Raw genomic sequence first — 15,002 nt, 5'->3', positions numbered from 1 at the left:
GAAGAGAAGCAATGTGAAGTAATTCTTACAGGGTTGGGTGATATGGCTGAAATTCTTGAACATGATGTTAATAAAAGTAATTTTTCCACGTCAGGAAAATTAATCTCTGACCACATTTCAACGTCCACACACCACTCACTGTAAACATTGATGGCCACATTGTTACTGATTCAGACAGATGGTGAGTCTTCTCCTCGTTTAACCGTGTTACTACATGTAGATAATTGTCTTGGATGTATTTGTTGCACAGGGGACATCTTCCATTAGACAATAGATGTAAGTGCATACACATGCATACAAGTGCACAGTCTCACACAAACACCTAGATATGTGTTACTGTTGCCTACGAGAGGGGAGGGGCTGTTGATGTGCTACTGGCTTTGGGTTGCTAAGATTTAGTGTTACATTATCACCTGTCTGTCCGTGCTGAGACTCAAAGGACTCTGCATCTCTGGAGACACAGCACAGTGTCCCTGTAGTTGCATAGTGTGTGTCTTATCTGCAGTTGTCCTTACCTCATGTCATCCCTCTCCTCTGTCCTCTGCTCTCCAGGGAGCAGCCGATCTACACCACCAGGGCCCATGTCTTCCAAATCGACCCAACCACCAAGAAGAACTGGGTCCCTGCCAGCAAGCAGGCCGTCACTGTCTCTTATTTTTACGACAGCACACGGAACAGCTACCGCATCATCAGCGTGGATGGATCCAAGGTATGTGTGTGTGCATACTGTGAGTCTGTATGTGTGTGTGTATGTAACCATATAAGAAAGAGATGATGGGAAACATTTAACTGCTCTCAGGAGAGACAGTTGACATTTAAAAAAAAAAATCAATCAGACAGCTGCAGCTGATTCAGAATGCTGCTGCTTGAGTCCTCACTAAAACCAAGAAAGTGGATCACATCACTCCAGTTCTGAAGTCTTTACACTGGCTTCCTGTGCCTCAAAGAATTGATTTCAAAATACTTTTGCTGGTTTAAAAATCACTAAACGGTTTAGGGCCAAAATACATTTCTGATCTGCTACTACACTATGACCCACCCAGACCTCTCAGGTCGTCTGGGACAGGTCTGCTTGCTGTCCCCAGAGTCAGAACTAAACAGGGGGAAGCAGCGTTTAGTTTTTATGCTCCACATATCTGGAACAAACTCCCAGAAAACTGTAGGTCTGCCGCAACTCTGTTCTTTTAAATCAAGGCTGAAGACCTTTCTTTTTGATGTTGCCTTTCTTTAAATAATTGTTAATTTCTTATACTGCACTGTAAAAGCACTTTGAGTTGCCCTGTTGCTGAAATGTGCTATACAAATAAAGCTGCGTTGCCTTGCCTTACAAAGTGAAAAAGCCCGAAGTCCACCCCAAAGGGACTTACCATCTCCAACAGAAAACACTGTTCTCAAACTGCTCCAAACAGCTCTATTGTAGTCCAGCCTTTACTTCTGTGACAAATGTGCGTCACTTTGTAACACATGTTATAATACTCGCCAATGTGCTAGCATGGCACGCCCTCATACTTTGCTTCTGACTGGCTAGTAGTCCTTACCTAGCTACTGCGCATGTGTGATTCCCAACAAAGATGGAACAGAAGTGTGATGCCTCACTCAGTAGCTAAAACAGAGAGCTCAACACACAGGGTGAAAAGAGGAGCTGCAGCAATGTGCAGTACAACAAAAATATGGTGTTTTTTGAAAATTAAACCATGTAAACCTATTCTGGTACAACCTCTAAATACAATTATGAACCTGAAGATGAGCATAATATGAGCACTTTAAGATAGACATGAGTTTATGTAAGGCTTACAAATACCGTATGTGTTAATAATTCAGCACAGAACAGTAACATGTATATTGAAATCAAAGTCTGAACATCAGCAATCATCCTCTTTAATAAATTACCAAAAGCAGCCAAGAGCTGCACACCTGTTGAGTCGTAATTAAACCCAATTATCTGTGATTTACTATCGTCAACAAACAGCCGACATCCTTGTAAATAGTGGTCCCACTGGATAAGCTCTTCGTCAAATCCCTCTGCATTGACTTTTGACCTGATGTTTTTCTTTTGAATTATATTTCACCCATGTGTGTTGAAGAACAAGGAATCGCTTGGTTATATAACATGCACCGTATGTGAACATTCTCAGTAGCTCATTTTCCCAAATCATTTTGATTTGTCAACCCAAGAACATGATGTTGACATTAAATCATGCCTGTGACAATAGACCCCATATGAGTGTGCCTATGTCTCATATTCACACCTTCCTCCGCTAACGGAAAGAGTAGAGTATGTGTTTCCATGGCGATCAGAGTCTTCTCTCTGTGTAAAAACTGGAGGAGAGTTATGACAGCGGTATCCCTCTGCAGACACCGTCAGGCAATCACTTTTCGCACAATCTTAAATCACACAGATTACCTGCAGAGCCACTTCAGAGACCGAACGGGTTGACCGTATGGATCTGTTTGTGTCCATTATAGTACGTATTTTTACCATGCACCTCTCTGTTCTGTTCTGGGTGAAGGGCCTGTTGAGTTCAGTGTTAGGATTACCAACCCAACAGCTGAAGGGTGGGTCTCACAGGAACTCAACATAGATATATGTGAATGCAAAGTATTTGCATAGCAAGCATTTTCTGCTATTGCGTACTGTAGGACTTCTTAACAGTGAGAAATAATGCAAACGGCATATGAGATTTTTAGATTAGGGACACATTTTCCTGTGCAAGTAAATCTTTAAAATAAATTAAAAATGTATTAGTTCTCTATTCCTGCGTAGCATTGTTGGGTCAGAATATACAGAATATATTAGCTTCAAAATAGCTCTCGTCCCACGGCTAGAAGCCAGAAAAGCAAGACTCTAATTTGTTATGTCATCAAGCAGCACTTTTGCAGCTACAGCACTGACGATACGATTTGGAAGTCTTTATCCAAAAATGTGTTTTCTTTGTAAGAAAGAGATCTAAATCGACTTTATTTCTCAATCCATGCATCTATGGGCTTGTATTTCCTCTATATCCTCAAAGCCAGGCGTCTTCTCTCTGCTCTTCCACTCCTGTTATCCTTCCTGTCCTGATACTCTCCACCCTCCTGTAACCTTGAGTAACAGAGCAGGATGTGTCATATAATGTCCGCAGGGAGCAGCTATATGAGAGTTATGAAGATGAACATTTATTAAATAAAATTCAATGTCGATTTAAATAGAGATCCGTTTCCAGTTAATTTCAGTAAGTCATGTTGGTATGAGCAAAGCAACCGAAACGAAGGAAATGTTGAGTCATATCAAATAACTGTTAAATATAGTTTGTATTGTGTGCTCTAGCTGCAAGGAAGACAGGTCTGTCCAGAAGAATAGGCTGTGCTGCTGTACACACTAACTATGACAGGCCGTCAGCTTATATTCCTCCATCCGTGATGGCCGGGCAACTCACTGAGGATGATATGGCAAGTAGAGAAGCATCTCAGCACTTTTGACTTTCGCTCATCCTGAATCGCACTTCTCACACAGCGATGAACCTATTATGACAACACAGTAAAGGGTATTCTTACTGTACTATTTCAAGTGTGATAACTTTCTGAAATAACGTTTTAAAAAAAAATCAGCTCTACTACATATTCTCCCTTTTAACTACCTTTTTCTTTATTTCTTACTACTCTTACAGCCAGTGTCCACAATTTACATATTGGCTCATGTGCCGAGAGCTGGTGAGCTAAAAGACGTATATCTGCCAAGAATAAGAATTCAAATTCATCTAAGTGAGTTTGTAAAATGTGGCTGGCAGGTTTGCCAGATGTCAGTTTTTAACTAGTTTTAAAATTGTGGCTGCACCCCAAGTGCAACATATAGTTTATCTACCTGTATGGTATAATTTTTGAAGTGCATTATAAAAGCATTATTTCCACTGGTGATGAAAGGGACATGTCTGCCTTGAGCTTCAGACTCCAGTATTTGCCCCCTACACTTTTGAGTTGGAGTTTGGATGAATCATTAAAGTCAAACTAGATTGGGTACATTACTGTTTTCCCAGCCATCATAATGAGAGAATGCACTGGGTTGATACAAGTCCCAAAACAATCATCCATTAGGATTATAGTGCACTCACACCAAAGCTGGTATGACCTAATATGCATCTCCAATATCAAGAAGTTCAGTATTGTAAACAACATTGCCTATCATTGACTATTTTGTTAGAAACAAACTGGAATAACAAATAATTAGAAATACATGAATGTCATCTAAAGCATAAGTATTTATTAACTTCTTCCAATGAAAAGGCTGCTGTGCATCGCTGACTGTAAAGACTCAAAGTTGAATCATAGTAGAATCATGATTCTAGCCTTAGACACTGAATTTCCTGTATGTTGTAATGATGTGTTTATTGTGACTGCAATTGCCCACTCATTGTCTCGTCTCAAGCTTGAATTATAGTTCAGTGAAGATACTCGTGAAGGTCTGTGGATCAATGCATGTGTAGCCTGGAGAAGCATGTTCCAGTCCTTAGTTCTACAGTCATGAAGCTACATTTTCTGTAATGTAAAATCAGAGCTTTAATAATACAAAATGAAAACATAATTTCTTACTTTTGAATTAGGCTTCCGCTATTATGATTATGGAAAGCATGAGGGCTAGCTCATTCATAGTATATAAGTCGGTAGATCCTCATCTAGCCTTCATTTTATGATTTTAATGTGGTGGTGCACCCCTCACTCCAACTATGTTAATCCCCTGCCTCTCTTCTAAAACCAAACCTGCGTCATTGCTATCAGGGAACAGCATGTTTTTGCAGTCCTTAATATATGGTGAGATCAAATGCATCAAGTCATTAAAGTGATTGGCAGACACAAAAGATATTTAAGATTTCACTTCATCTACATCACACCTCTGCTTGATGAGCCATCACAATTTTCCATTTTGCTTTCTGCTTTGATGAGAGGACATGCCGACCATCGTCTCGCCTTTCTTTGGCTGTGTTTCAGTTATAACACCGCTGCCAGTTCCGCCTGTTCATCATCATCATGACCATCCTCGCTGCCCATTTGTCACCATTATTTTTTATATACTTCAAAAACTAGGCTGTGTGCCATACATTCAACTGGAACTCACTGAAGTTTGCAATTGTTGACCAATTAGTGAGTATAATAGTGAGGTACTCCAATGTTAAACTTAGTGCCACATACAATACAATGTACTACAATGTAATACGTACAATGTAGGGAAATTCTATTACTGCATTTAACCCAAGTATTAGGAGCAGTGGACAGCTATACATTCAGCACTGGGGAGCAACTTGGGGTTCAGTATCTTGCTCTGGGACATTTTGACATGTGGATGGACATGTGGCCTGGGATTGATCATTCTACCTCTGAGCCACAAGCCACCAAAAAAAACCAATATTCAATTAACATGTTTCGGAATATTGTTTCAGATTAAAAACAAACTTGTTTTATATAATATGTGGAATGGAGTCAGAAGTTAGCCGAGACTTTTGGCTCTCTAGATCAGTGGTTGTCAACATTTTCGAGTCGCGACCCCCCAGAATAATGAGGTCGTGTTAGCGTGAAGCTCTGAATATAACACATGAAATGCACCACACTTCACACAATAATATAAAAAAAACATTCCCCAGTCTAAATTGTCTTTTTTTTCTCCCCAACCATCTGGCGGCCCCCAGAAATTATCTCGCGACCCCCAGATTGAGAACCACTGCTCTAGATAACATTTTTTTTATCATCTTAAAAAAGTTACCGCTCTGTGTAGAGGGTGTCCTTGTTTTCAGCTATGACACATTCTTCTGGCATTTGGTGCTTGACAAGTGATCACACCTCTTTCCCTCTCATAGAATCCTCTCCCATGTTCTACATCTCCTGTCTTACTGACTCTGCAGATTCTGTGCACTCTGCAGACACATAATCAGCTGAGGAAGATTTCTCCAATAACCTCCTGGCTGTCTCTGAGTTTCCATCTGACCCTCAGGCCATTGGCCAGCCCAGCTTCGCTCTGCGCCTCCTGTGCTACTTGATCCACAGCCCAGCTCACCACCGGCACAGCTGCCAGTGTCACTCTGCTCTCCCTCCCTCTGTCTCACCCTCCCACTCTCACTCGCTTGCTCACTTAGTTGTACACTCATACATGCCAACATACAATTACAGAGCCAATGAAGATGGGGACAACCAAGAAGTCCTGTATGTTAACGTACAGATAATTAGTTGGGTTTCCACATCAGTAGATGCATTTTTCTGCTGATACTAATGTTGCTACTCCTGTTTCTGTAGGCGTTCAACCATAATACAGAATCAATAACCTGTTCAAAGATTAGTTATGTGTAAGGCTGGGCTATATGGTTAAATTTATTGTCACTATTTTTCTTTTTCAAAATATCTCGCAATATAAATCACTATGTATAAAATATTAATTACATAAAATAAGATTCAAGATACTTTATTGTAATTGTATGGGTGCAAAAAAATGACATTGGTGGAAATCAGTGCAGCAGCAGTAAATAAAAGGATAAAAAAAAAGATAAAACACAATATTTAAAAAAGTAAATGATTGATTGGCAATATTGATTATTCGATTAATGGTTTGATCAACAAAATGTCAACATATTGTCCACGGTGATGCCTTAAATTGGCTTGGTTTGTCTGACCAACAGTCTAAAACAGATATTCAGTTTTACGATTCTAAAAGACAAAGAATTTTAAAAATTAAGAAGCTGGAACTAGGGTATGTTAGGGTATTTTTGCTTGAAAAATGACTTAAAACGGCCAATCAAAATGGTTCTAGATTTCTGTCTATCAAGTAGTTGATTAATTGACTTAATTTGCTTCAGCTCTATATCAAACCAAACTCTTCATATGTGTAAAACAAAAACTTCATTAACAATGTTGTTAGCTTTTCATCACAATTAACTTGAAATAATTAAGTCAATCATCGATAAAATTGGATTATGTTCCAGCCTACTTCTGAGTGAGTTTCAGGTGAGCAGGACACTGGTGCAAGCGTTAGGTCTGTAGTGTGTGTGTGTGTGTGTGTGTGTGGTTTCAGGGGTATGAAGTTGATCTTGCTCATGCTGCTTGTTATCCTGTTACATAACACAGACAGAGGCAGGTTCAGTGACTCACTGTAGCTTTACTTTGTACCTTTACACCTATAGGTTATTTTTTTTTTTTTACAAAAAAAACAGGCTGATCTTGTCTCATTTAACCAATTTCACTCATTTTTAAATTCTCATTTTATATACGTAAATCAAGAGTCAGTAACATAAGTTTTATGTCATAAAATCTAGCAATTCAGGCATATCAGCCCAACAAGGGACAGGTTAACTACCTCAGTTCAAGTTGAATTTGACAAGTCGGTTGTCAATTTGAAGAGATACAACTTCAAGCAAACGTTGTGAACATGATTATGCAGAGGAGGCTCTTGACAGGATTTCTAGCAAACAAAGGAGATGAAACTGAGAAGAAATTAATTGGTTGATTGACCTGTGATTAATGTGATAAATTTGAGGATAACCTACAACAGTTTTTCAGAAGGAAACTATTTAGATTCACATATTTCTTTTTGGCGTTATGTTTAAAAGGTTGGTTAGGTATGCTAACCATCTGGTTACCTCAATCTTTCCTTTTATTTTTTGCTTCATTCTGCAGCAACGGCCCAGTTTTTCCACATTGATCATTAAAGTTTAATTTTATCTCAACACTTGTCTTTGAGCCAACACGGTGAACTCTGTTAAATATTCACTCAGCTGCTTGAGATGAGACGTGCGAGTGTTGTTCAGGCTTTGCTCAGGTTCCTCTTCAGGGGAAATTAGGTAACCTTTGTTTTGATAAAGCCTCTGAAAGAGTCATGATTTTAAAATCAGATTACTGGCACCTTAATGTGCCACTCTCCTTATAAACCCTTGATGTGGGAATGCAGCCTGAATCAGAGGTTGCGACTGTAATAATTGCAGTGATCTCCCTCTTCAGGATCCATTAGCATTGTTTTGAATGGGCCAGAAATGAGGGTATTGATTGTGTGCTAATGTCCTCATTCTGTTAGCCCAGGCTCTGCTTTTTGGGTCTCTGTGTCCAGTAATGATGCAGTGTAAAGTGTTTCAACACCTCTGCCACTGAAAAGATGTAGAGGGAAACGGTGGGGGTGTAGAAAAGGACACGAGTCTGTCAGCAATTTGAATTCTCGAATCCTGTGATCAGAGCCATGTTGCTATGAAACAAGGGCTGCACTGTGATTAAGCTGTCCATTGTTTCTTAATTGTTAGGGTAATTTCCATGTGCTGTTTTTAACTTCTCTTATATCTTGGTAGTGAGATAGAGTTTGTGTACATGCGCAGTAGTAAATTAAAGCTGCTTGTGTTAACATGCACATCTAGCTGTTCTTATATGATTAGACATATTCATATATCTACAGTGATGCAGTAAACGCACACAAATCTGTGCAGTCTGGTCAGGCTAAAATAGTGTTCTGCATCTATTGGTTTCTACTGTCACTGCCTCGTGCACTAGTTACAATTTTAGACTGCAGCAGATGTTTTCTAGCAGCTGATTTACTGCATATCTACAACAGGTGAATATGTATTGTAGCAAATATGGAGAATGTAATTTGACTACTTGGAGGATAGAGGGTCAGCAGTCACCACTGCATAGTGTGGGTTGCCGCCATGGGGTGGGTGGACATGGGTGGGGTATATTCTGTATGTGCATACAAAACATTCAAATTATTTCTGCCATTTTGTCTCACAATTGCAAATAAAGATTTGCTCACAAATACAGACTGACACACACACACACACACACACACACACACACACACACACACACACACACACAAACAGACTCTAAACAACCCATTCAACCGCCCTTCCCATGGGGTCTCCCGTGGACTGCTTGACCATAATAAATAGAGTAGGGTGTAATGTATGGTCTTTCTCTGGTCATGACCCACGAAGCTTAGACTTTATTTTCACTACTCCGTGTGACCACATTTCCAAATTGGAGGATTTTGCCATATTCACTTTGGGCGGCTCAAGGAATACAATGTCATAAAATATGTCAGCCATTTTCTGGTGCCAAGATTGTGAGGCAGCAGGACTTAAAGTTTGGCAGCTGTAAAACCTTTAACAATTCCTCTTTCATTTGATTCATCATTAAGTCGTAGCAAAGTCTGTTTGTGTGGTATGGCCCTACCTGTCGATTCAGACAAACCTTTGGATACTCAACAACCCCAAAAGTCCTGAACAGACGGACACTACGACATCATGTGTTAATAGCATCCCAGTAAATTATGTTGCCGCTTGTTTCATGTGAAACTTAGTGGCAGGGGTATAGTAGACTCTGACAGTAGACTGTTACATATCTTAAAATGAAAAAGCATTTAAGATAGATAATTTGATTCACAGGACACTGTAGGGCACAATGAAACTCTCTCACCATTTGCCATCCTGCATCATTAATTTATATTTCATTTCTTCAGAAGATCAATACTCTTTAAATACGTCCAAAGATTGCTTTACAAAATAGCTTTGTATTTTACAAAGGCTGTCAAACAGGCATATGGATCCTAAGAAAAAAATAATAAATAGTATGCAGCCAATTGTAATCAAATTTGTCAGTGTGGGTATTACAGATTATAAAGCTACAATAGGGGGTTGTCCTTTGCTTAATCAATAGGACTATTCATCATGTAAATGCAGCTGCTGGAGTTCCTTCTTTAATGTCTTGGCTGGACGAGAAGTACAATTTTCAAAACCCAGCAGCAGGCATCTTTCTGAGGGAGCATGCCAGTCAGATGGACCTGAGAACCATGCTGGGAGTATATACATCTGGATTGATTAGCCGTATGATATCCAATAGGGCTAGGATATTAATGATAAGCAGTTTTGTCCTAACAGGTGATCATCAACAGTACCATCACGCCGAACATGACGTTCACCAAGACATCGCAGAAGTTTGGCCAGTGGGCGGACAGCAGGGCCAACACTGTGTTTGGACTGGGCTTTGCTTCGGAGCAGCAACTGGCTAAGGTGAGAGGAAATATTTACGCAGCATCACATGAAATCACAAAAGCATCCATAAAGCTTAGAGACAGTTGATTTATTTATTTTTCCTAAAACTGAATCCTCACTATCACTCCATGATCTCCCAAAACATTTCAAGATGAGCCACACTGCGTATGACATTTCAGCTTGTATTTCAGCTTGTATTGCCACTAATCATCACAGCTCTTTCACGTCTCTCTCATATTTTCAGTTTTCTGAGAAGTTCCAGGAGGTAAAAGATGCAGCCAAGCTAGTAAGGGAATCTCAAGAAAAGGTGGAGACAATGAGTAATCACTCCCAGGTAAAGGATATATCTCTGCTGTCTGAAATTCTGATTTAGTACAACACCTCTGCTATCGTACTGTCTCATCTACAGTCACTGTACATAGAGAAAACTAGCAACACTGCAGAGAAAATAAGCAATTAAAGATTTCAGTTTAGCTCACTTTCCTTTCCACAAGCACCAATGGGTACAGATTATGTGTTTAGTAATAGCTTCTGGCATAATCAAGAATTCAAAAAATTAAGTTTAAATGTTTATATGAACACAGGCCTATGAAGCTTGGGTTGAATATAACACGTCAACACAACAGAGTGAATTGTCATAAAAGAAGGTCAAAAGTTATCCTAAGATACTTACTACCTGCCAGGCACCACAGCAGTTAAGAGGACAAGGAAGCCAGTGAAAATAATAAACCAATAAAAGTTTCTCAGTTCAACACAGATGATCTCAAGTTGATTGGTCATTAAGTAAGCAGCATTGATTGGAGGTACATCCAGCATCCTGGCCTGCTCTCTGCCTGCACTGACTCCCGATGGCAGGAAGCCCACTCTGAGACACACAAAGCTGCTGGGCCATATGACACGATAAATACTGGCATCACTTTTTCCACACCCCTCCACTGTCAAAGCTGACGTGTTGATGGGGTGTTTTCAGTGTTTCACTGAAAGAAGCCCAGGGCCCTTTTTCCACAGTCAGAGCTAGATTTATGAGACACATTTTATGGATTTTAACCCATCAGACCATTAGAAAGCTGCAGGTAGACTGAATCAAAACCTGCCCTGAACTGTAACACTTCTCCCTCTGTCCTCTACCAGGAGTCTGGACGTGAGACGCCCTCATCCAACCAGGCGTCCAGCCTTAATGGAACAGATGATGAGAAAATCTTTCATGTTGTTCCGGAGGCTGCTGTGCTGAAGACTGAGAACGAACGTCTCAAGAGTGCAGTAGAACAGAGGCAAGGTTTACTTTCTAGAAACCTCAGAAAAACCTCTTTAATGTGATTTGCATCTAAATGTTTTTCCCCCTTCAAGATAAAATCACGTGCCACATAATCTGACAATACAGCAAAACTCACTTCAACAGGCATATCATGTAAACTCACAGCAGCCCCTAATCACTTTCACAAATTGTTTTTCTTCTTTTTTTTTCTAATTATCTCTGCACCAAACTGTTCATTTTATTGCTGCCGGGATAATAACATGTCCACTAAGGGCTCAGAAATCATCTGATCTAATCTAAAGAGTGACACTGCCCTACTCCACCACTTGGTTATATGGCCTTTATAATCCAGATGCTGAGTGTATAAATCGGTAATTGCATGAAACACCAGATGTGGTTCCAGATGGGATTAAAATGACCCAAGGGCATCTGAGTCAACTAAAACTACAGTGAATAAATTTAGCCAGAATTAGTACTGGGTAGCAACAAAATAATCACTGACATTTGATCCAGATGGAATATAAGATCCTGCGGTAAAACAAAGACCAATTAGAAGACCTTCACTGGCAATACTTAACGCACACAAGAAAATAAGAATGAAATGAACATCTGCATGAGTAAATTGAATTGAATTACACCGCATGTAAAATGCTCTAAGCTCATAGGAAGGCACATTGTTGCCGAAAAGTCAGCTATACAAATCTAAAGTGCTCTTCCCTTCTTTGCTTGTTTTTTGTACCTAACGAATATTTACTTTGGTTTACATTGACCAGTTCAATTAAATAAATTCTTATGGACAACTAACTAAACTCAAGCAACGGTCTCTTATAATTGGTACCAAATTGGAAAGTTATTTCCAGGAAACATCCTATGTAGGAAAATACAGATCTGTAATAAAGCTTTATCATGCGTGTTTAAAACACTTCTAAACAAAACGTTCAAGGAGAAAACGTGTTTCAACCCAGTGCATCAAGCTTACATGTATCGTTAACCCCTCCAACTTGTGGTTGTAAAACGCAGTGTGGTCCACCATTGCTCCCTGTCTCGGTTGGCCCGTTTCCATGCCTTCACAATGCTTGGAGATTTTGTTTTGTGGAAGTGTGTCACAGCAGTGAAACAACCTAGGGTTGCAGAATGCTGCGGTGCAAGTCTGTCCGCATTTGATGGAAAGCAGCACACTTCGAACCAGCCATGCATGTGGAAGGGAACAGCGATGCATACTAAATATACATCGCAATCTCTTCAACCTTAATGATAAGACAGAAACACACTCTCTGTGGTATGAAAAGATAAACTGTACGTTGGTACATATCAGGGCTGCAGCTCATTCAACCTTTGAGACTTTTCCCACTTATTTCTTATTTTAATGATCGAAATATGTCTTGGCAGTGTGATGTACATCAACACCTAATTAAATAGTCATGACTGGAAGGATATTGTAGCATTATGTGTCATGTCAGTGGGCACAAGCCCCAGGCATTTCAGCACTAACCTGCCTAATTTTTTCCTCCATTAATCTCTCTGTCTCTCTGGTCTGACAGCAACACCAACGCCAAGAAGTGGGAAACAGAGCTGCAGACTTTAAGAGAAAATAATGCCAGGCTGGTGGACGCACTGCAGGAGTCCTCCGCTAATGTAGAGAGCTGGAAGAAACAACTTAGTGCCTGCAAGGAAGAGAGTGACACGCTCAGGGAAAAGGTAATGCAGTCAGGGAAGTTAAATAATGTAGATAAACCCTTCCAACCTGCTGGCAGAAAAGGTGACAGGTTAGAAACTCTGTTGCCTCATTTATAAAAGGAACAAAACTGCACAACAAATTCTCTCAAAATGAGTAGATTATCTGTTAATATATCATTTAAAATCTGTATGGTGGGATAAGTGAGTCACTCACCAAACTTTGATAAAGCTCAAGTTTTTCCCATTTCTTCACTTTGAGCAAGCAAAGTACTGCACATGTTATTAGTTTCTGTGTTCCCTGCACCAGAGTCCACTATAAATAGAATAATTTTAGTTTCATAATCAATGTGGGCTGTTACTGCAGCTGGGCTGGTGTTGCAATGATAGAAGTTTGTTTTTTGTCTAATTGCTAGTGTCAGTTTTCAACATGTCACTTATAATATTTAGGATTTCACAAATAAAATTAAAAGTATGATGGGGAAACAAAATGGGAATATGTTCTTAAAACCAGTTTGACTACTTTTCAGAGTAAAAACATTTTTAATAAACAACTGTTCTGTGTGCAGATTACAGAACTAGAAGCTCAGTGTAACGAAGCCAATCAGGAGAAGCAGAAAAACGGCCAACTGTCTGTACGAGTGCAGGAGCTGGAGACTGAGCTGCACGAAAAAGAGCAGGTGAGCCGTTTACAGTACATTTGTCTTGAAACAACAGGGCCACTGTTGAGAGCAAGGCTGTCTGTAAAGTTTGTAAAACAATGTTTTTTTGGTGGTATTTTACCTTGACAGTTTATGATTCACTCAGTTCCCTTCATCCTTTCTTCATAAAGAAAATCACAGTTCTCATGTTAACACTCCCCCTCTTCATCTCCTGAAGTTACAGATCTACTTTCTCTTCTTCAGCTCTTCAACATTTCAGCTCTTCACCTCTTGTTCTTACTCAGTACCATTCCTCTCCCTCAGGAGGTGATTATACCTCAGTAGGAAACCATAGGTTTTGCTGTGGGATCTTGGGTTTTGTATGGATCTGTCTTGTTATTTTCGCCTACCCAGCTAAACCCAGACCTTTCTACTGCCCAATGTTTTTCTCTCAATGTCCTTTTTATCTTACTTTTCTGTGCTGCTTGTTTTTTTTTCAGCAATTTACTTGATATATGTCCTGTTTTGGTACAATTAAACTCCACTGTGAAAATAGTCAGACTGGGGAATGTAAATGTATCCACTGATTTTGTATGTAGTCAGAGCAGCAGGGAATTTTGGCACAAATGCTATTAGTGGCATCGCCTTATGTCTACTGCTGACTGACTGTCAGCTCAGTGGAGCCGAATGGTGCTGTTATTTCTAAAGAGGATGAGCTCCGTGCGGCCACACAGTCTTTTGACCTTTGTTTGTTGCTGGTTAAATGTGGTTTCTGTCTGCAGACAAATGATTAGGACCAATTTCTGGCAACATCTGAGAGTCTTGCTGCCTTTTTTTATAGTGATTGTGCCCCCCCTATCAACGTCATGAAAGGGAGACACAATCAGCCATGTGTGAAACAGAGGGAAAGATAAACAAACCAAATTCAGTTGCCATAAGAGGAAAATAGTAGATAAGTTAGTATTCTGTTTCAACAGCAAAAGACAGTATTTCAGTATTTTTCTCCGTGAACAAGGGCTTTAAAGTATGTAGCCAAATACTTTTAGATATTTTCTAGTTTGAGCCCAATAAAGTGATGCATAGACCAGCAGGTTATATAACCTGGACACTGCAGCAAATCAAGCTTTACACTCTTTAAAAAGTATATCATGGTTGAGTCAATCAAATAAAAAATAAAAGGTTTTAAAAAAAAAAAAAAAAAGTCTGTCATGTTGCCGGGTTGGCTCAGTTGGTAGAGCAGGCGCACATATACATAGAGGTTTATGCCTCAATGCAGAGGTCCAGGGTTCGAGTCCGACCTGTGACGATTTCCTGCATGTCTTCCCCCTCTCTCTCCCCTTTCTCACCTAGCTGTCCTGTCCATTAAAGGCGGCAATGCCCCAAAAAATAATCTTAAAAAAAAAAAAAAGTCTGTCAGAGACAAGCAGGATAGCCACACATTTC

The 15,002-nt window shown here is 39.8% G+C and overlaps 1 protein-coding gene across 2 annotated transcripts in view; it reads left to right on the top strand.

Annotated features, from left to right (window-relative positions):
- Nucleotides 1–15,002, top strand: part of homer2 (homer scaffold protein 2) — a 31,144-nt gene that overhangs the window by 11,226 nt on the left and 4,916 nt on the right. For both annotated transcript variants that reach the window (XM_031306131.2, XM_031306130.2), the window contains exons 2-7: nt 553–709; nt 9,876–10,007; nt 10,234–10,323; nt 11,121–11,260; nt 12,786–12,942; nt 13,488–13,598. In XM_031306131.2, the coding sequence (XP_031161991.1) occupies nt 553–709; nt 9,876–10,007; nt 10,234–10,323; nt 11,121–11,260; nt 12,786–12,942; nt 13,488–13,598 (787 nt within the window). The remainder of the gene's footprint in view (nt 1–552; nt 710–9,875; nt 10,008–10,233; nt 10,324–11,120; nt 11,261–12,785; nt 12,943–13,487; nt 13,599–15,002) is intronic.

This window comes from Sander lucioperca, chromosome 3 (genome assembly GCF_008315115.2).
Source record: "Sander lucioperca isolate FBNREF2018 chromosome 3, SLUC_FBN_1.2, whole genome shotgun sequence".
In the NCBI taxonomy this organism is placed as follows: domain Eukaryota; kingdom Metazoa; phylum Chordata; class Actinopteri; order Perciformes; family Percidae; genus Sander; species Sander lucioperca.
This window is presented reverse-complemented; position numbering and strand designations above follow the sequence as displayed.